This window comes from Petromyzon marinus, chromosome 45 (assembly GCF_048934315.1).
Source record: "Petromyzon marinus isolate PM22_M1 ecotype Great Lakes invasive population chromosome 45, UKy_Petmar_22M1.pri1.0, whole genome shotgun sequence".
Taxonomy (NCBI): Eukaryota; Metazoa; Chordata; class Hyperoartia; order Petromyzontiformes; family Petromyzontidae; genus Petromyzon; species Petromyzon marinus.
The window spans coordinates 10963958-10986538 of record NC_133711.1 but is presented as its reverse complement, the minus strand read 5'-3'; the positions used below and the strand labels follow the sequence as shown (position 1 = coordinate 10986538).

Here is a 22581-nt window from a genome sequence, read left to right as displayed (position 1 = left end):
TTTTGAGGCCGAGCCGACCTAGGAGAGGCCCACCGGTGTTGGCCGTGAGCAGGAATCGAACTCGGGTCTTCAGGTTGGTGGCACAGCACGCCTACCGTTGCACTACCGCTCCCCACACACACACACGTGCGTGCGCGCGCACACAGGAGGAGCCCACACTTGGTGATGCGTTGGTGATGCGTTGAGGCAGGGCACTGGGTGAGAGGATCGATGAAAGGGGTAGAACATGGATAAGTATTGAGATTGAATGATGACACCGGCTAACGAATAGAGCAGAGGATATTTAGACAGAAACCCTGAAACCATCACATTCCTACAGACCTGCACAGAGACCCATAGACCATACAGTCCCATAAACTTAGCCAACTCTTTTCCTCAAAATCGAAGGTGACGAAACTTTGCAGACTTCCCCCACCCCATCGTCAAACTCCCAATTGCTTCCCGAGAACAAGCCAGGCTTCGAACTGGACATAGCTACTGCAAACATTCATTGGCATGAAACAATAATAGGTTTTACCTTTTCTGGCAATTAAAAAAAAAACGCCAGTCTAAAGGCTGTCTCTGGTGTAGGCCAATCAGTTTAAAAGACAATGTCTATATTATCGAAGCATGATTGCATGTTCACCACAGGTACGTGTGTGGTTCATGCAGACGTGATAACTTGCAAAATGTTTATATTTGGTGTTTGAACATCTTAACACCTCTTTTATTGCCAGAAAGGGTAAAACATTCCTATTTTAGATACTTTAATCCTGACAAAAAGGCCCCATTTTATATCCATTGGCATCAAACGCATCCATGATTGCATTTTAATGTAGTTTTTTTCCATCTAAGGCCCATCTTTAGCAGCCACTTGAGTTTGTGCACAGTGGTTAGCAGTTACACGAGGACGCGCGGCCGCAATGCGAGCAGCTTTGAGACCCCCACGTTGCCATCCTGAACTTGTACATGCCACAGACATCGTCGTCATCAGCCATCATCAATCCACTGCTGATTGAAGGCCTCGCCAAGCCATTATTAATCTTGACCCACAGTCAATGATCTCTTCTCGCCATGCAGTGTCCTGCCCATGGGCGGGGTTTGGTGGGGGGCGGTTGGAGGGGGGGTACGGTGGCAAATGCCCCCCCCCCCCCCAAACTGGACATCTTTAATAAATTATTTTCAGTAGTTTACAATTAAGATAAAAAATACATTAATCATATGCACCCGCGATTCCTAATGTAAGGGACAAAGCGAACCCCCCCAAACTACACACGTTATTATAAAAGTATTTATCAATTTGTAATGAGCGACTTCCACGACACGTCGTGTAGAGGGTGCTCTTCTTTATTCCACGTACGGCACGGCACAGGCCAACGTTATAGGCACACACTGAGATGTGGACGTTCTACAGACTACACACACGGTCGATCACACAGCTGGTTCCGCCCTCCGCTCCCGGTCTCGCCGCTGGCTGACGGCGTTGCCGGGGAGGGCGGTGGAGCTTTGCCGGAGATCCGCCACGTGGCCGAACGACGGAGAGAGATGACGGCGAGCAGCGACGCAGTCCGGACCCAAGACTCCCCACACCGACCCCCGAGTCCTCCTCCGCTGATATTCTCCCAGGCGCGCCAAGGCTCCGCCTCCGGCCACGCCCTCTCGTGGAACTTTCCAGACGGTTCTCGGAGTTTCTCGGCCAGCCCCACCCCTCACCTTTGGCCCGGATACCTCCCCCTTTGGGGATTGGATAATGTTTATAATGGTGCATGTACTCGTGCTACCCTTTACCAACCAGTAGATGGCACTATCTCATTACACATTTATTTCCAGTTGTTTACAATGAAGATTTATAATGTACTGTATGCACCCGTGATTCCTACTATGAGGGACAAAACGAACTCCTGCGTCCCCCCCCCCCCAAATATAGAAGTCAAACTCCGCCTGTGGTGCTTCCTGCCCTCAGCCCACTCTTCCTCAGTGTGGATGATGGCACAAACTCCAATCACGCGTTTCTCCCTCCTCCTGTCAATTTAATTTCAAGTATGAATATTTCCACGCTTCTGTGTACTTTTAACATTTTTTGGCGTTTCTATTCTTCATGGATGATCCGTGTTGTTTCTGAAGCGTACACACCGTAGCGGAGTAGTGATTCACTGACGGACAACATTGTTATTGTTGAGACCAATCAGGAATGTTTCTTTTCACGATCAACTTCAGTTGTTAAAAAAAAAAACTCCAACATGCTCTTGTCCACCCCCCTTATGACATAATTTTCATCCTGGTCACATTCAATAGCGGACCAGAGTATGAGCATTATCCCGTGTTCTCTAGTTAGGTCTCTAATTCTGCCGTAACGGCTTCGTGATTAGTTTTGCGAGATTTACATTTCTAAAATAAATAAATAAAAACCTGTTACCCATTCGTGTGATTCCCAGTAATAGTGCACATTATCCACTAACAACGAGGACTTTACGGTACTCTCTATACGACACACATGGCAAAAGACGGGTCCGCTGTGTAAGTGCGCTAAAGCACGGAGCATTCAGCAAACAAACTTAGCACTCCCAAGTGTATACTTTTATTATTTTACACAAGTTAATACAAAAAAAGAAATAGACACATATGGCAGGCGATTATTGTGATTATTGTACATTGTAAATCAACAGCGCAAAGACTTATTTCCAGGCAAGTCAAAGGGCCAGACTTCTCGTACAAAGCGTTGTTCGCTTTAGTCTGCGTGTTTTCCTTTGTTATAGCAAAGAATGTGCGTTTGTCTCTACTATCAACCATGGGGCGAATCACCCAGGGTGACTGATCAATGATTTTTGGCCATCGCTCTCATGACAACGTGGCCTGGGCCAAAAGTGTCTCACCCTCCTGCTCAAGTGGACAAAGTAGCGGCACTCACAACTCCCACTACCGCGTCTCGATGTACAAATGAGACAATCAGGCGTGATACACCGACAGACTCGGGCGAACCTTGAATCCACAAGCGTCGGTTAACTCTGAAATATTAAAATGGTTAAGATTACAGCTTTCATTGTCACGAGTCATCAGTGGCTGTTAAACCCAACAGCGATAATAATATTGCCACCTTTTTCACAGGAGACCTGGACACATTCCTCGAAGTCAACCTCGGTCGACTATCCAAGCTGCGCGGTTTGCCGTGATGAAGTTCAACACGATTCCGCTACGAGATCTCGGAACAAATCAGCTCCTGCCATCCGAATACAGATGCCAATTCATGGTCTGTCCGGATCAAACCAGGGCACGTCTGACAACCCTAACCGATAACATCGAACACGTTTGAATGCACAATCACTCCCTCTAAGATGACCAAGCATGCGTCACCATCTATACACAGTGCCGGATTATTCTAGTAGCAAAAGTAGCTACATATGCTACGGGCCCCGCACTTTCAATGGCCCCGCGCTAAATGCTTTAAAGCTATTAATTCCGGTTCAGTGATTTTGCACTTGCTCTATTACTATAGTACTATACTGCCTTCAACTTTTATGAACGGCTGGGTGTTTAAGGTTAGCGATTTGTCGTATTATCTGGCTGTATAGCAAATGAAAAAATACAATTACTTGACTATGCGAGTTGAAAATGTCTTTTAATATTTTTAAAATTTCATCCGGCACTGTCTATACGAAACCTACAAATACCTAATTCGTCTGTCAGTCACTCGCAAGGTCAATCTAAGTCGTACAGGGTTCGGCCAGGTCTCATTCTGACCACAAGAACCCCGGAGATCTTTGGTATTGAACGTGACGTGTGTACAACCTATGACCTCTCACCCTGGACCTCAGAAACGATCACCGGCGTGGCAATCGCGACGAGTACTGTGCCGACGTTGCACGTCGTACTGTCACGTGCGACGGAGAGTTGATGGAGGGTCGTGTCACGGTGGAGCGGCGAGTCTGGTGCGTTTCATGCTCAGTGGAATCTGGCGAGTGGTGTCTGACGTCTGTGTTGTTATCAGTGTCAGGTGAGCGTTTGGCGATTGTCAGGTGAGTGTAAGGTCACCCTGCCCACAGACTTCCCGTATAGATGGAACCACGAAGGCAGCCCGATCATTGGAAGCTACAGCTGCACTTGTAGCCCTCCTGTGCATCGAGATACCTCGAAGTGCACGAAGTATCAGACGACATCTTGACAGCAGGGCACAGAGCAAAGTAAGCGACCTCGGAACACACACTTGAGATGTTTATGCGGTAGAACTCGATCGACCAGACTGACCGTTTTATCTGATCCAAATTGCACGTCACGACAACTAACTCGCACACCCACTCACCCCGCATTGCTGGCTACAACAAAGACAAAGATCCCCCGTATAGCCTTAACAGACTGTTGGGGCAAGTGCTGTTAGCGAGCACCTATGAAGGCCGGCACGACACACGAGGGGGTGGGTGGCCAACACCACACCCGGCCGCCTTTGTCTCCCCAGCAGCTCCCCAGGCTACAACACCACCTACCCACACACACACCCCACTCCCCACGCTGTCGTTCACGACGCTTCTCTTTCTGTTTCTTCCCTCGTGAACTGCTCCACTTTGGAATTCACTCCAGTTGGCACTTTTCCTAAACCATTGTAACAACTTTGTCCAATCCAAGACGCTTGTTCATTATTATCGTAAACTCTTGACGGTGCTGTGTGTTGTTGGCCGCTTGTCTTTTTGGACCTTTGGCCTTGTGCTCGGCAGCTGTTCATAAACTTTGTACAAGGACTCCTCTACTTACGAACGAGTTAGGTTCCAGGGCTATGTTTGTAAGTCGATTTGTTCGTAAGTTCGACTTTACTCCTGTCGATTCCAAACGTGCTGTTACGGCATTTACACTAAACAAGGAGAATGGCTTTAAAATTTGTATAATCTCCCGAAGATGTAGATGCCACTGGTACTTCACGTTCTACAGATGTAGATTCCACCACCGCCATCTATTGCGTGGCGATTGCATTTACGAATTTCGATCTGAACAAGCAACTGGACATAAGGACAGGTTTGTTCGTATCTCTGAAAGTTCGTAAGTCGAATGCTCGTAAGTAGAGGAATATCTGTATAAGTATGTGCTGTGTCTTAGCATAGTATTGCAGTGCAATAGGTGGTGGTGTGTGGATGCCTGGCAGGTGAGATGTATACTTGGGGTGCAAGGTCTGGGTGGTGTGAGGTGTCTGGGTGGTGTAGCATGGTGTCGAGTGGTGTATAGGCAGGGTGGTGTGTAGGCAGGGTGGGTGGGGGTGTGGTGTGTGGTGCGAGATGTATATGGTGTGGGTGGTTATGTTTGGTGAGTGGTGTGGGTGGTTATGTTTGGTGAGTGGTGTGGGTGGTGTGAGTGGGTTATGTGGTGTAATTGGGATGTGGTGAGAGTTTGATGTGGTATTAGTTGGGTGTGGTGTTGGTAGGGTGTGGTGTAAATGGGGTGTGGTGTGGGTGTGGTGCTGTGTGGTATCTGGGTATTGTGAGGTGGATGGGAGTAATTTGGCAGTGTTAAGAATGCTGTAATAATGTTTTGGTAATTTCCCATAAAACCTATGAGACCAGGTATAATTAAATCCACGTTCCAAGCAATCACCTACAGTTAGTACTGGAAATACAAATATGAATGAAACAATATTTTACATCATCCCACACCTTATTTGAACCCTGGTAAAAATGTCAATGATAAAAGTATGGGCCTCTTGGTCAAATTAGTCATTAAGATTTATTTGCATGAATAATAATTCTAATTGGCAATATCATTATTTACAAACTGCTTACTGTTGAGTAGTTACACTGCTCATCTCATTTACACAACAGACTTGTGCAGTAGTACAAAGCACACGAACGTAAGCGCGAGACATTCAAATCGGGTCACCGCCTTTTCCCACAGCTGAACAAACCCAGCGATATTTCTCAATTAGCCTAAGGCCTATTATCAAAAACTGTGCCATACACATTGTAATAAAGTTCAATACAACTCTAGTACCAGCCAGACCTTGGTACAAATCATTTACCGGCGCGCGAACACAGACACCCGATTCCCGGACTGTTTGAGTAAAACCCGGACAGGTGGCGGCGACCCTGCACTGAATCCCCGAGTGAGACACATAAATAGCGAGTCATGAACTGCAAAATTAAAATCAACCACAGATCGAGCAACGATGCCAACGACCAAACCCTGCAATTTGATTGGTGCCTTCCCCAAAAAATGCTCCACAGCATTCAGGTATCTTTCCACTTGTGCATCTCTGTGCTTTTCCCGCGTAACGCAGACACGCGCCTCTGGCCTTGCGTTGTAGTGCCGGCAATGAGACTACCGTGTGCCTGTCCCCAGCGGTGGGAACGTGAGTGCAGAGGCGCTGGTGTGAATCCTACCCATCTTGCTGCTGCCCATTGATCACTGCCGTTTCCCTTCTGCGGAAACATCGCGGCGCGGAAATAGGAAACGGTTCCGAAAAGTGTCAGAACATGCGTATTTGGTGCTCCAGAAGCGCCGGTAAGGCATACCGGCGTATACCGGCACATTTCCACCACCCTTTGTCACGTATAAAAGGCAGAGTCTGAAATAGACAAGAGATTAAACGACTGCAGAGTAACAGCAGACTGGCCTTGGCACAGAATCCAGAGGATACAAATGGTCCAGTGACCTTAAACCACCTCGGGGTCACCGATCAGCGGGCCGTGACGTGAGCACGGCGGAGTCCCTCGTCCCACATCCGTGGCGCCCTCTCTGGAGCGACGACGATCAGCCTTCGTCCGTCGAGTCGCTGGACTTGTCGCGGTGCGTGGGCCCTCCCCCCGCCCCGGTGCCCATCATCGCCCCGTGCGGCGTGCCACCCCCCGATCCGTCTTGGCTCGCCTTCCGCCGTTGTACCACCTTCTTTCTGGCGCGGGAGGCCGCTGCCAGCTCGTCGCCATCACCGCCCCCCGACTCGGAGTGGCTGCGGTGCGCGCCGCCGCCGCCGCCGCTGCTCAAAGCAAGTTCGGCGCCAGGGCCCGGCGCTCCCCGCTTCTCGTGCGTGCCTGCAGCGCACGCACGCACACAGATGTTATTATTATTTTTCCGCCTGTGTACCCAGCAAAACGTCAACGAGTTTCAAGACCTTTTTTAGGAGGCTCCTGCTAAGTATATTGTGGTCGAGGGTGACGAGCACGTTGCTTTTTTGGGGAATTTGGCAAAAAGACTTAAGACCGCGGCACCGGTTCAACCGTGGACCTTACCCGGCAGGGGGGATAGCTGCTCGTGGGCTGGGTTGGTGAGGTTGTTGTTACGTTGGGACATCTGCTCAAGCTCGTTGTCGGTATCCGTCCTCAGATCATCACCGGAGAGCTCACCTGCTTGGCACACAATGCGACGGACCAATAAGTAAAGTGGCGATGCCTTTGCACCTGGCCTGCAATATGCTTCTGGTGAATGTGCATATTTGCATGCAAGTATATTTATATCAGCGAGGTTGTGCATTGTTGCGTGTTGCGTGTGGGTTGCATGCGGTTGCATGTTGTTGCGTGTGGGTTGCATGTGGCTGCGTGCCCTCGGGGGTGGCAGAGCGACTGCTGTGGCCCGGAGTGGCGCTGCTCTCCGACGGAGACCGTCCCTGGCCCAGAGACACGGAGTCCCCGCTCTCCTCTAGACATGCACAGAGGCACACAGGGACAAACATGGACAGGCAGGGAAGCACAGGGACATGTTGGGACAGTCAGGAACACACAGAGAAAAACAATGACATACAGGGGACAGACGGGGACACACCGGGACATGCAGGCATTAACCCACAGACAATACTACACAGGCAATACTCCGCATACAATACCCCAGGAAATACCATACAAGCAATACCTTAGAGACAATACCTTAGAGACAATACCCCAGAGACAATACCCCAGAGACAATACCCCAGAGACAATACCCCAGAGACAATACCCCAGAGACAATACCCCAGAGACAATGCCGCAGAGACAATGCCCCAGAGACAATACCCCAGAGACAATACCCCAGAGACAATACCCCAGAGACAATACCCCAGAGACAATACCGCAGAGACAATGCCCCAGAGACAATACCCCAGAGACAATACCCCAGAGACAATACCCCAGAGACAATACCCCAGAGACAATACCCCAGAGACAATGCCGCAGAGACAATGCCCCAGAGACAATACCGCAGAGACAATACCCCAGAGACAATACCCCAGAGACAATACCCCAGAGACAATACCCCAGAGACAATACCCCAGAGACAATACCGCAGAGACAATACCGCAGAGACAATGCCCCAGAGACAATACCCCAGAGACAATACCCCAGAGACAATACCCCAGAGACAATACCCCAGAGACAATACCGCAGAGAAAATGCCCCAGAGACAATACCCCAGAGACAATACCCCAGAGACAATACCCCAGAGACAATACCCCAGAGACAATGCCGCAGAGACAATGCCCCAGAGACAATACCGCAGAGACAATACCCCAGAGACAATACCCCAGAGACAATACCCCAGAGACAATACCCCAGAGACAATACCCCAGAGACAATGCCGCAGAGACAATACCGCAGAGACAATGCCCCAGAGACAATACCCCAGAGACAATACCCCAGAGACAATACCCCAGAGACAATACCCCAGAGACAATACCGCAGAGACAATACCCCAGAGACAATACCCCAGAGACAATACCCCAGAGACAATGTCCCAGAGACAATACCCCAGAGACAATACCCCAGAGACAATACCCCAGAGACAATGTCCCAGAGACAATGCCCCAAAGACAATACCCCAGAGACAATACCCTAGAGACAATTCCGCACAGACAATACCCCAGAGACAATACCATGTGCAGCAGAGGAAACGAAAGTGCAACGCATGCAGACGAACGCAGGGACATGTGCATCGATCACAGTTCTGAATACGCAGACAAAGAGCCTCCTTCTCATATCTGTCCCTGATAATAAAAGTATTTTTAACACATCCGATCGGCAACACAACCATCTCAGGAGTGCGTTATGTCAACAGCATTCGTTCAACGGTGGCAAAAACAACTCCGAGTTGGTCTCCACCTGCAGCGTCTCGTCAGCAGTCAGGCTCCCTCGAATCAACGCTGACGAACTGCCAGACGCCGACGCGCGTCATTGCCAATCGTTTGGAGGCATCATTCCGCAAGTTCGGCAAAGCCTCACCTGAGGTCCAGCTGGGCTTGGGCCGTGGCGAGAAGGCCGGCTTGCCGAGGGGCGACGGCTTGCTTGGCGGCGAGGGCGACAGGGGCCCGCGGGGACTGGTGGGACCCGCGGGACACAACGGCGCGACCTTCGCGGCGGCATCGCGCGGGACGGCGACGCCGAGACCCAGGCCCTCGGCCTCCGCTGACTTCTGGTTCTGGAAGGGGCGAGAGGGCGGAGGAGGGGAAGGCGTTCTCGAACGACGTGGACCGAGGACGCCGCGACCGCGACGGCCAACGAAGCGCAGACAGCCGTGCCGCCGGCGACAGCGTGGTCGCTGTCGCCGAGTGGTGGAGCGAGCTCGCCGCTCGTTGCAGAGGTTCGCGGGTTGGATCCGGCTTGCATCCCGCAGGCCACACCGGGCGCATTTAACCGTGAAATACTCCGTGGCGTCCGCACACCTGCCAGCCCATACGGTTTACCCCGTATCCTTGTACAGGGAAATTGAGTTTTCAGGTCCACACGGCGTACAGATGTTTCGATATGGGCAAAAAAAATTGTCTATTTGTTTGTGTTTCTTCCTTGTGATGGGACGTTGTAGGATGAACGCTGAGGTTTATAAGGGGCACGGGGTGACCAATAAGGTCAGAATTGGACTGTAATAAGGTAGGCACTGATAAAGGGTTGACAGGTATGCGTCCGCTTCACAGTTGACTTTAAACATCGCATAATGCCAATCGTAGAAGTGTAGGCCATTGTGTTCCAGAACAGTGGTCCAAATTTGCTGAATTTGAACGTGTACTGGATTGGAATAGCGTTACGTTCCTTCTTTCACATTTGACGGAGGCTCTTACCATAGCGGGACATTTAAGCATTGACAATCGTCTACTTGATGGGCAACGGCAGAAGGACTGAGAGCTTGAGGGCACAGGCCCGAGTCAAAGTGATTTCCTTCGCAAATCACTTCTGCCTACGGCCCTGAGCCAGTGGTGGAAATTCCACATTTCTCCGGCGGTAGCAAGTTCTTGATCGTCCTCACAAAGCGGTGCTCATTTTATCCACATCGGAGGGAATTGTGGGCCGATTCGACACCCAAGCAAAAATCTGACCTCGTGACCTCGTGACCTTCCGACCGCAAGCCGCCCGCCCGCCGAGCCATGAGGACGGGGGTCGTGACCCCAGCTTACCCGCTGCTGGATGATGGCGCGTCTCTCCTGCTTGGCCTTCATCTCGGCCAGGAGGCTGCCCCCCATCACCGGGTAGCCTGGCGGGACACGTCGCCCTCCCGGGGGGCTCGGCTTGCTTGGCTCCGCCACCGCCGCGACTTTGCCAGGCTCGATGGCCGCTCCCCCGGCCCTGGCAGGCTCCACGCTTCTCACGGTGTCCTCGGCGAACGGGTGCGGCGACCTGGGGAGGCAGGATGTGGAAGAATAACGACGCGGCCGACCGTGCTCTGCGGAGGGCTGCACCCGGTGTGTGAGAAGCGGAGCTGCAAATCTTAAGCGTGGCGCTACGGGGTCGGGACTGCGCCTCGAGCGTCGCTCTCCTCTCGAGCATTTGCCCAACGCGCCGCTCGCTGCCGCGATCGATGCGTACAACCGCAGCACCGCGCGGGGGACAGTTTTACGGGAGGAAACGCTCAATGCGCAGGAGCACCCCAGAAAACCACACCTTGGATTACACGAAGCTTTCTCTCGCTCCCAACAATTCACAGCTCCTCCACAAAGAACAGGATTTGGCCGAAGCTGGAAACCTGTTGCTGTCGTATCTGGGGTGGAGCAACCCGGTTTGTACTTCGCTGCATGTGACAGGATTCACCGTAAAGGAGCACTCACCAATTAAACTCCAGCCACTCGTGGACAGTCGCCTCCACATCGCTCTTCTATTGCTACTACCATGGTCACTGTCCCCGTGAACTTTACTCGTCGATTCCTCCACCCATGTTGAGGACTCGGTCTGGTAAACCCCCGTTTTATCTTATCCACCACACTGTTCAACCACCACACTGCAGGTCACAACAAACACTCACCCCCACCCACTCACCACACTGCAGGTCACAATGATAATTATATTTCCACTAACATCACACACTCTGCTCCACTGTGGAATTCCGCGGCATCACCCTCATCCTCCTACCCCCAGGCCCTCATAATTAAAAAAATCGACTCGAGCCACGGCTGGAGTGGAGCAACAGCTGCGGAACGAAGCGGGGGGGGGGGGCTTCTGCCCCCACGCGCGGCGCCCCTCTCTCACCGCTCTTCCTCGTCGGGCTTAGCGGCGATTGCCGGCGCTTCCATCTCCGCGGCCTTCACCTCCGTCCTCGGGGCCTCCGTCCTCGGGGCCTCCGCTGCGGGCTCCGCGGCCGGACCTGGGGCCGCGGCGCCGGCCGTGGGCCCGGGGCTGGGGGAGGCCTTGTAGCTGCCCCGTGGCCGCATGAACCCGAAGAAGCTCCCCTTCTTAGAGTCGCGCCGCCTCTCGGAGGCATCGGCGTCCGTGGACTCGGCCCTCCGCAGCGAACCCCTCCTGCGGGGCCGCACGTCACCGGGGTTGAATCGTCACGAGCGCTCTCGTTGAGAGAATACGTGGGGCCTCAATACATTCTCGGCTACTACGCCTCCTAAAATGATTCACTCCCGGGATGCTCTCTGCCTGATGCGATGTGTGACAAAATAATAGGTCGGTTTTTTTTGTGCGGAGGGACAGATATGGGAAGGAGGCGTTTATTGTCAGCCTATTTATTTTGTAAATTAATCATCTTGTATTGGCGCCGTTCTCACAGCACAAGGCTGTGGTGTGATGTGCGGTGTGGTGACTGTGATGTTTGGTGTGGTGGCTGTGTGTGATGTGTAGTGGCCGTGAGTAATGGTGCTGTGGGCGTTGTGCGCCCGCTAGAGACGTAAACGCACTTGGAGGAGACTCGTGACACCTTCTTGGAGAAAAACTCATCGACTCCCTCATCCACGCGTCCCATGATGCCGTTCTGTTCGCCCTCCTGAGACTCCGCGATGCCGCCCGTGCAGGACTGCAGCCACACACACACGCACATGCACACACACACACGCACATGCACACACACACACACATGCGCGACGGCTCAACGACCACGTTGTGCCGGCACAGACACAACGCGCGTTCCGCACACAGCACAACTCCGGGAAGCGTTTGCTCACATAGCCGGATGCCACTGGGTCGGCGGCGGAGGGGGGGGGGGGGGGCACAGGCGGTGCGCCATGCCGTGATGCCGCTGTCACAGAGAGGATCCGGAAATGGAGCTCGACCGGCCAGTGCAGTTCACCGCGTCCACCGTCACACCCTCCCCTCCTCCGTAGGACGGGCGGTGGAGACCGATGCCACAGGGGAACGCCAACCCCGAACGAACGTTTGAAATCTGGGATTCGCCATTTGGTGACGACGCATCTGCCTGCCGAGTCGCCCCCGGGAAAAAAGGCTTCTTAGCTCGGGGGGGAAAAAACTTCCGGTTCCAATTCTGAGTGTGGACGCCTCGCACGTTACATTTCCCACCCATTTCCCTACGAGGGGGGCGAAGCGAGGAATTGCCGCTCACCGCCAGCCGCCCCAGCGGTTGCTTCTTGGCCCTGCGAGGCCGCCCCTTGGTCACGTGCTCCAGCTTGCGGCACTCCTCGGACGGTAGCTCGGCCAACGCGGCGTGAGGGCTGCGGTCCGTGCCGCTGCCGCCGCCGCCGCCGCCAGGACTCTCCGGAGTCGCGGCCTCATCCAGGAGCGACGTCGGGGTCGGGGTCAGGGTTGTCTCCGTCGTGCTCGTCATGGCGACCGGGTCGATCTCAAACTCTGCGGAGAATCGAAGGTCGTTCGCGGGCGTTTCCACGCGGAGAGCACGGCTTCATTTGAACGCAATTATTTGTTTGTTATTCGTTGAAATATTTCACCGGGAGAATCCCGTGAGATTTGAGATGGGCCGTCTCACTTGCAAGGATGTGGAGAGTGTCGATTGACACTTTCCAAATCCTTGCGTCCACCATCACGTTGCAACACCGCATTGCACCACCGCGTTGCACCACAGCAGTGCACCATCACGTTGCACCACCGCGTTGCACCACCACATGCACCACCACCACGTTGCACCTACCAAACAACTTGGACACGGGGCGTAGTTTCCGGCTGTAGATGCTTTTCCGTTTACTTTTTGGGGTGAGCTGTGGCATGGACAGAGAGAGGGGAAGAACGTCATCACATGGCCTGCACAAGTCGTTAGGCAAGTCACGTTAGCAAACGCCTATGAAGGCCGGCACGGTGCATCAGGTGGGTGGTGTGGCCAGCCCCACAGTCGGCCACCTCTGTCTCGCAGCCCCTGATTATTACTACGCAATGCATCAGGTACTGTAGTAATTTTAAGGTGGATTCAACTTAGGAAAGTGCAAAGGATCAATGCAGATTTCTGCCACTAGGGTCAGGATCTTGTCCAGAGCTGACCAAACCCACAGTTCAGTCAGCCTAGGCCTATTGTCAAGACGGTACAGTTACAACTAAAATAAAGTTCAACACAATACCGGTAATATCTTGGTACAATTTCATTATTTTCTGCTACCAAAACACAGAGGGTGCCACGGTGGCGATATGTTAACTACCTCGCCTGGTATACAGATGTCAGGGTTCGATCCCAACCCTGACATCTGTATAGTTGGAGTTTGCATCTCGCTCTCCCCGTGGCCGTGTGGATTTTTCTCCAGGTTCTCCGGTTTTTCCCCCTCCACATTTAGAATGAAAATCAAGCGTTTACAGCATTCGGCTGCTATAAATTTCCACATGATGTTAAGCCACTGCGTTGGGCTACCATTGGTGATAGGTCGCTTTTGAATAAGAGCTATAACATAGCTCAGTGGGCCTTACCTGGGGGAAAAAAAGCCAATTCCTGGACTTGTCCCGAGCCAAGCCAAGCCAGGCGGCCACCCTGTTCACTGATTTTGGCTCTCCCTGAGAACCAAACTCACCAGCTTCATAGCACAGTGGCACTAACCACTACCACTACTGCACATTGACACACACAACAGCCGCTGTTTCCCACCAAGTGATGGTGACATCGCGAACAGCGGTCGTACCAGCTGAGGTGCACTTTGAGGCTACCACGTGAATTGTGCAAGGCAACGCTGGTAGGAGGTCACGGGACAGACCCAGGTGGTGCCATGGGTTGATTGAGGACTGGCAGATGCACCACCAGTGCTGCCCACTGTGCCAACTTGCTGCGTTTTAGCTGCCCAGGCCTCCGCTCGTCGCGAGCAGTGTTGAGTTGCTCACAGTAACACGTGCATACTGCTTACGGACATGCAAGGTCTCAGGATAAAGCGGCTGAAGTTACTTACACTCGGGCAACAGAGCGTCTTCAGTGCCGAGTGTGACAGGGAAGCAGTGAGAAGAGGGAAAGAGAAAGAGACACGGCAACACAACACCGTCCCCTTACAGAAGAGTTAGACAAGGACAGTGCCGGCATCCACCCTCAAACACAGTCATCATCGGCATAATTCAACCATTCAGAATGTGCAGCATACGTAGTTTTTTTGATTACTCTCACGAGACACAGAACGACGATTCAGAAGCGTGGGAAAACCCACAGGCAAACGGGAATGCAGCCAGAACCCGGCACCATCAATTGTGGGCATGTGGCCAAACTCCATTTGCATCTGCGTGCAACTGCTCATCATTAAAAGAGCCGAGGCCTGGCAAGCTTACGTGTCTACGATCCTCTAAAAGCATCATCTGGCTTCCCGTGTAATATTTCAATTGGACGGCGTTGATCATAAAATCGCAACGAGCGACTACGGCACTGGGTGCTTTGATCACGCAGTCTTTACAGAGCTCTGATGACACTTGGCTGCGACTGGCGTAGGGGTTTAGCGCTAGATTTACGGTGAGAGCCTCGCATAGGGTGAGGATTAGGGTGAGGTTAGGGGGCTAGGTCTGGGTTCAGGTAAACGTGTGGGTGAGCGTTCCTGTGGCATTTGGGTGAGGATTAGGGTGAGGTTAGGGGGCTATGTCTGGGTTCAGATAGCAGTGTGGCGAGCGTTCCTGTGGCTTTTGGGTGAGGGTTAGGGCGAGGGTTCGGGCACCGTGCAGCTGTCCGCGTCCTCGTGCCGCTCGGCATCGTGCGTCCCCGCGGCCTCGTCGCCGCGCCGCTCTCTCTCGTCGCCGCGCCGCTCGCGCGTTCCCTCCTCCGGCGCGTCAAGCTCCTCCGAGTCTCGCCGCTGGGCGCGGGGGACGGGGCGCCCCGAGCGGTGCACGTGCTCACCCTGACGCACGCACGCACAGACGCACGCACGCACAGACGCACGCACGCACAGACACACGCACGCACAGACACACGCACGCACAGACACACGCACGGACAGACACACGCACGCACAGACACTCGCAAGCACAGACACACGCACGCACAGACACACGCACGCACAGACACGCGCACGCACAGACACGCGCACAGACACGCGGTGAGACCGTGCACCGCAGTACGAGCCGGTCACCCCACCTCTCTCCCCGTAGTGTTTTCTGGGCTCCACCACCACAAAGACCTCAAAAAAATGTTCAGAAACTGCAAACCTCTTCCTGGAGGTCATGTTACCAATTTTTCCCTTAATGATGGCGATGAGGTGCCGTTGCTGCAAGTTACCGTCTTGATAGAATTGAAGAATGATTTGTAAATTTCGTGTTGGTCACCGAGACCAGCCTCTTTTGGATTTGAATGGGGTCCTTTGGTGGATGTCTGCTATCAGTGGAAGACACTGTTCCCTCAGGGCCTCCAAGCTTGGTTTGGTGTTTCCTCTGTAGTTTTGTGGTGAATGAGTTTAACGGTGGAGAGGTTCCAAGCCCCGCCCCCACCCTCCAATACCTGTCCAGCATCCCATTAGCCACCGATGTGGCTGTGAGCACCATGAGGCTACGAGCCGATTAGCATCGGTCTTTCAGCTTTATTCCCTCTCAACACACCACGGTTACCATCTGATAACATCAAGGAGGCGGGAGTTCTTTTGTCATAGGTGAGGGCTGTTTTGATGCCCGCACACTAAAAATAATAAACTAAATTGTATTTATTTTACCAGGTATGGCTCACTGAGCTATACAGCTCTCCTTCAGAAGTGACTTGGCCACAAATGATGGATCAATGACGTGGCTTATCACGTGGGAAATTAGAGCAGACAAATACCATAAACGCACGTTTCCAAATGTGGAGGAGCCGGAGTAAATGCACACCACGACCTCCTGTATAGCAGGCCAGGTAGCTAACATCTCGCCATCCGTGGCACCCATGCACAGCGACGCACGGCGGCCAAGAGAGACGACGGCCGATGCTCGAGGCCGCCGGCGAGAGAAATTCAGGCGAAGGAGCGAGCGCGCCAGGAAGGACGTCGCGCCGCGGAGACGGAGCGACGAGGTGGATGGAGACGCGGGGAGGCCCCGCATCCAGCGGGCAAACAGAGAACGGCTGCCGACGTCACGCGAAGAAGAAAAACCTACCAGCCGATGCTGCGACGTGGAGAGGCTGCCCAGGATCTCGTCCATGAGACGGTCGGAGAGGTGCGACGCCGTGGCGAGTTTCACCTCGCTGAGCGCGCACGCGCACACGGCAACAAGGACAAAGATCACCCGCGTGCAACCTTAACAAGCGCTCGGGGCAAGCGCTGTTCGCGAGCAGTACCTATGAACGCCAGCACGGCACACGTGAGATGGGTGGCCAGCACCACGCCCGGCCGCCTTTGTCTCGACCCAGTGGCTAAGTTTTCTCACCGCGCAATGTGCTTATTTGAATCAGAATCTGAATATTTATCCTGGAGGAATCCGATGAGCTATAGAGCCCTTTTTCACAGATGTTCAGTTGGGGCATGGGGTTAGAACGTTACAACAAACAAACAACACAAAAAACACGATAGAAGTGCAAAGTACAAGAAAGTAATCAAATCACCCAAAGGACAGGGTGCCCTCGAGTACAATAAAGTCTCGGAGTACGCAGGCACATTGTACGCGGACCGCTCATACGTGACCGACCCCGATTCACTCACACTTTGTGACTTGTACTTTCGCTACAAATGCACGTGGACGTGTATTTGACGGAGTGTATCTCAAACCTGTCAACCCATGTAGTTTACCCTTATTCCTGTACAGTTAAATCGAGTTTTCAGGTCCAAACGGTGTACAGCCGTTTTAATACGGGCAAATTTTTTGTCTATTTGTTTGTGTTTCTCCCTTGTGATGGGACTTTGCAGGGTGAACGTTGAGATTTATAAAGGGCACGGGGTGACCTGTAAGGTCTGAATTGGTCTGTAATAAGGTAGGGCACTTACAAGGGGTTGACAGGTATTGCAAACACATACAAATAAAACTAAACCATCCCCATCCTACCAGGAAAAGCCCACTTTGAGTCTGGGTCGAACTATGCTAGGGCCAGGGAAAGCACAGGACTGAGTTCAGATAATCGTCACTGGTGTTGGCCGTGAGCAGGAATCGAACTCGGCTCGCTGGGTTCGTAGCGCAGCGTAGCGCTAACCGCTGCACTCCCGCTCCCCAGCACCACGCACACACGCACGCACGCAAAGACACGCACGTGGACAATCGTGACAAAGTGCGGGATACCTGATTTTATTGAGGATGTCGGCGGCGGCCTGCGTGAGGAGGACCTTGCGGACGAAGTCTTGCGGCACGGAGACCTTTCCGGCGCTGGACGCACGCAGCTCCTCCCGCATCTCCCCGCCCGGCCTCATCACGTGCGGGCACAGCGCCTGCGCCGCGTCCAGCATCGAGTCCAGCAGCGTCTACCAGGCAGCCCGCAATCACGCCAATCGTGCCGGCCAATCACGACAATCACGCCGGCCAATCACGCCAATCGCGCCGGCCAATCACGCCAATAGTGCCGGCCAATCACGCCAATCGTGCCGGAAATCGATGAGGGCAATCTTGGCAATCAATCAGGGCAATCACGACAATTGATGAGGAAAATCTCGGCAATCCATGAGGGCAATCTCGGCAATCGATGAGGACAATCTCGGATATAAATCAGGGGAAATCAATAAGGGCAATCACGGCAATCACACAAATCATGCCAATCAGGTCTCTGCGTTCGTAGCGCAGTGCGCCAACTACTCTGCCACCACTCCCCACATGAGCTGGTGCGCACACGCGCACCGATACACACGTCAGGACACCGAAGGAGGATGCTCGGTTGTTAAGGCTGACGTGCTCGTGGAGTAGTTAGCCGACTCTGCTGTTTGAATACATCGCTGGGAGTCTGCTATTACCTCAGCCGCGAGCCAGCCGAGCTCCAATTGGCCCATTGGTCAGCACATTTGAATAGGGAAAGGCGGGAGGATTCGAATCTGCCGAATGGCTGAGGGAAGATTCTGTGCGTCCACGTCATCTCAAACCACCGTGGGCAGACGACACTGCCCGCCTGTGTCTGATGAAGACATTCACCACCTTGTCATGGCCCTACACACAACGTACATGTACATTGTCGCGTGCTGCGTGGTGTGCTGCGGGGCTAAGTGGTGTGCTGCATCGTGTGCTGTGTGGTGTGCTGCGGGACTAAGTGGTGTGCTGCATCGTGTGCTGTGGGGCTAAGTGGTGTGCTGTATCGTGTGCTGTGTGGTGTGCTGCGGGACTGAGTGGTGTGCTGCATCGTGTGCTATGTGGTGTGCTGCAGGGCTAAGTGTTGTGCTGCGGGGCTAAGTGATGTGCTGCGGGGCTAAATGGTGTGCTGCGTGGTTAAATGGTGTGCTGCATCGTGTGCTGCGGGGCTAAGTGGTGTGCTGAATGGTGTGCTGCATGGTGTGCTGTGGGGCTAAATGGTGTGCTGTGTGGTGTGCTGTTGGTGTGCTACGAGGCTAAGTGGTGTGCTGCATCGTGTGCTGTGGGGCTAAGTGGTGTGCTACGTGGTGTGCTGCGTGGTGTGCTGCGTGGTGTGCTGCGTGGTGTGCTGCGTGGTGTGCTGCGCGGTGTGTCGCGGGGCTGCGGTGGAGAATCCCGCCTCACCTCCAGCTGCTTCTCGACGACCACGGTGAGCTCTCCGGCCATGAGCTCCAGCTTGGCCTGAATGGGCGACCCGCGGGCGCCGCTCTCTCCGTACCACGCCTCGGCACCCACGTGGTACAGGTTGGGCAGCAACTACGGGGGGGGGGGGGGGAGACACGCACGGCGTCGTGACGTGCGCCATCGCTACGCGGCAAACGCCGCCCACGTGGGGCCCGTGGCCCCGCCGTATCCGGCCTTGTCGTGGCAGTAGAGATTGGGGGCAAGTCCTCTGTCGACACCCCCCACAAAGAGGGGTTGGGTTTGCGCGTGCCCCGGCATTGCTGCGATTGGTGGCGATTATCGCCGAATGGGCACCGAGATGGTGGTCGCCTGTTCGCAGCCCTGAGCCAATGGTGGAAATTCCTCATTCCTATGGCGGAGGGGTGGCGAAGATGAATCCGAACGACAACCAACGAACGAGGCGATCACCTCGGCGGGCGCGCGAGTGACGACGGGGGGGGGGGGGGGTGAACTTACTGTGCGAGCGTTCTTGGCATCGCGTACGAGAGACTCAGCGGTCCTGACGTCGTCGCGAACGCTCTCCGCCTGAACGTTGCGCAGGGAGTTGAGGTGATCCCTCACCTTGACGCACATGCGGTCCACCATCTGTGAGCCAACACCACGGCACGCAAGGAGGGGGGGGCATGGCAAGGTTGCGCGCAGCGTCCACGTGCGTGTGTGTCATAGGTGCTGCCGCTTGCTAACAGCACTTGCCCCCAACAGTCTGTTGAGGCTACGCAGGGGGATCTTTGTATTTGGAAGCGGTAGTGTCGCGGTTAGCGCTACGTCGCGCTACGAATCCGGCGACCAGAGTTCAATTTCCGCTCACGGCCAACACCGGTGACGATTATCTGAACCGGTCTCTGGGACTCCCCTAGGTCGACTCAGCCTCAAATGAGTACCTGGTGCTATGCGTGAACATCGCCACTGGGGAGACAAAGGCGGCCAGGCGTGGTGTTGGCCACCCACTCCCTCGCGTGTCACAGTGCTGGCTTTCATAGGCACTGCTCGCGAGTAGCACTTGCCCGCAACAGTCTGTTTAGGCTATACGGGGCATCTTTGTCTTTACCATTTACACGCGTGTGGAAACGCAGACACACGTGCGCGTGTGGAAACGTGTCCGAGCGCGTGTGCAGATCCGCGGGGGCGAGGAACTCGGCCACGCGCGGCGCGAGCGGCTCGGCGGGGTTTGCGCTTCGCAGGCCGCCCATTTGTGCGTTTCTGTTTTCATTTAAACATTTAAAACACAATTGGCTGAGCACGGGCTGAAAGGTCCGAAACATCGAATTTGCAACAGAAAAATAATCAAGGTGGTGGTATTTTATTGCGTGAGGGTACCTATTTATGAGACTGGGATAAAGAGACAGTAGATGGGGATTCCAATACTGCGGCGGTGCGATTTAACCATCGGAATCAGAATCTTCGTTTTAGACTGGGGGAATCCGATGAGCCAAGAAGCTCTCCGTGTTTTTGTTCACGGATGCCCAAGTATTTTCACAGACGTCCTCTCTGCGTCCAACCGTGAACGCCGTCTGCTTCAGAGTGGATGTTCAAGATCCCGAGACGTCATTCGTGAGGATTGGAGGCAACCCACGTGCCGGCGTCATAGTTCGAGAGTTGGCAAAAAAAAGTTTAATTTACCTGGTAAATAGACGCCAATAGCGTCTACACACCGTTGCTGCAGCTTGTGGAGCGCGCAGGGTTTTTTGCACGGAGGTGCGGGGGGGAAAACGTCGGCGCAAGCGAGAAGGAAGGCGACCAAAAGCGGTACCAACAATTGCCCAAGCTCTGTGGTCCTATATTGGGTTGTCAGGCCAACGCCATCAGTGAGCGCTCGTGCTCTCAATGTGAAACGCACCGGCGGCTTCCCTCGCGACGTCCTTCTCGCCGCCGTTTCGGGAGCAGCACCTACGGCACGTGTGGAATCCCCGCCACTGGGAATTGTGATGCGGCGGACTCCGTTCGAACCGGACGAGCGACGCGGCGCACGGACAACAACCACCGAGAGCAACGGAGCCGAAGACGCGGTGAACATTGCCGAGAAACCAAGGCAGCTGCCACGCAATCTCCGGTTAGCACGGTTGGCTACGCACGGCGCGAAAGATGTTCGACGCACACAGAGGTGTAACCCTTAGGAGCGCGCTGGACTTGCAATCCAGATGTAGCCGATTCGATTCCATCTCCCGGTGCGGCAGGTGAAACAATGGGGCCACGTTTTCATAAATCGACCCCACCCACCCTCTATCCACCCAGCGGTATAGACGGGTAACAACCACAGTTGAGCCGGTTGGCAGGTCGCAAGCGGTGGGGCACATTGTGGCTACGGCCACCACTTCCAACCCGCATCACGTGGAGAGCAAATACCCCTCGAGAGCGCCACAAAAGGTGGCGGTCGCTCCCCCCGGCAGCGGTGCGAGCGAGACATTGCAGGGCCCACGCCTTTAACCTCTCAGCCGAGACACGAGGGCCAAACGCACGACGACACAGTCACCGTGCGGCTTGGCACGTTCGCGCGAGCCAGTCGGTTGCCTGCGTTCGCTGCCGACACCGCACTGGAATCGGTTACCGCTTCCTGGCCTTGGGAACCGGTAACCGATTTCCCAGGTTGCGGGTTGCGGTTGCGCGCCACCGCCACCGCCGCCGCCGGTGACGGTGAAGCCGGAGGAGAGGAGTGTGACGATGGCGAGGAAGGGGGGGCGGGGGGGGGGGGTGACCTGCTGCGACGTGCTCGTCACGATGCCCTGCTGCAGCCGGTACGCTTGCTCGGGGGAGAAGCGCCGACTCTCGTGGTTCCGCAGCAACACGTTCTCGATCTGCACAGACGCAAGCGCGCACACACACACAAGTACATACACGCACACACGTGCAGACACACAAGCACAAACACATGCGCACGCATGCACACGCGCGCATACACACAAGCAGAAACATGTTAGCCCGCACACACACGCGCGCATACACATGCGCACACATGCGCACACATGCGCACAAAGATCCCCCTTTTAGCCTGAACACACTGTTGGGGGCAAGTGCTGTTAGCAAGCCCCTATGAAGGCCGTCACGGCACACGAGGGGGTGGGTGGTCAACACCACCAGGCCAGGCCGTCTTTGTCTTCCCAGTGGCGATGTTCACACACTGCACATTTGAGGCCAAGTCGACCAAGCAGAGGCCCAGGACCGGTTCAGGTAATCGTCACCGGTGTTGGTGGCCGTGAACAGGAATGGAACTCGGGTCACCGCCGGGTTCACAGCGCTAGGAGGAGCTAACCGCTAGCCCACCTTCTGGAGGGCCTCTTCCGTTTTCTCGGGATTCGCTTTGAGGGCCACGGAGGCGTCGTTCACCGGGGTCGGCATGTACCGCAGCGTGTAGTTCCTGCTCACGCGCACGTGTACACACAACAAAGACAAAGATCCCCCGTATAGCCTGAACAGA

General features: G+C 54.3%; 1 protein-coding gene across 2 annotated transcripts in view; it reads right to left on the bottom strand.

Moving 5' to 3' along the window:
• Window positions 1–2534: 2534 nt before the first annotated feature.
• CARMIL1 (capping protein regulator and myosin 1 linker 1) overlaps window positions 2535–22581 on the bottom strand; it is a 63491-nt gene continuing 43444 nt past the window's right edge. Inside the window, exons 23-39 of one of the 2 annotated variants that reach the window (XM_032971265.2) lie at window positions 22428–22521; window positions 21863–21961; window positions 19626–19754; window positions 19110–19241; window positions 17715–17893; window positions 16602–16689; window positions 15200–15379; window positions 14456–14473; window positions 13225–13291; window positions 12682–12926; window positions 12023–12138; window positions 11370–11639; window positions 10304–10523; window positions 9138–9333; window positions 7492–7587; window positions 7182–7295; window positions 2535–6983 (exon numbers count right to left, since the gene is read on the bottom strand). In XM_032971265.2, coding sequence (XP_032827156.2) covers window positions 6706–6983; window positions 7182–7295; window positions 7492–7587; window positions 9138–9333; window positions 10304–10523; window positions 11370–11639; window positions 12023–12138; window positions 12682–12926; window positions 13225–13291; window positions 14456–14473; window positions 15200–15379; window positions 16602–16689; window positions 17715–17893; window positions 19110–19241; window positions 19626–19754; window positions 21863–21961; window positions 22428–22521 — 2521 coding nt within the window. In that variant the 3' untranslated portion in view covers window positions 2535–6705. The remainder of the gene's footprint in view (window positions 6984–7181; window positions 7296–7491; window positions 7588–9137; window positions 9334–10303; window positions 10524–11369; window positions 11640–12022; window positions 12139–12681; window positions 12927–13224; window positions 13292–14455; window positions 14474–15199; window positions 15380–16601; window positions 16690–17714; window positions 17894–19109; window positions 19242–19625; window positions 19755–21862; window positions 21962–22427; window positions 22522–22581) is intronic. The other variant, XM_076074094.1, reaches the window with a different exon arrangement.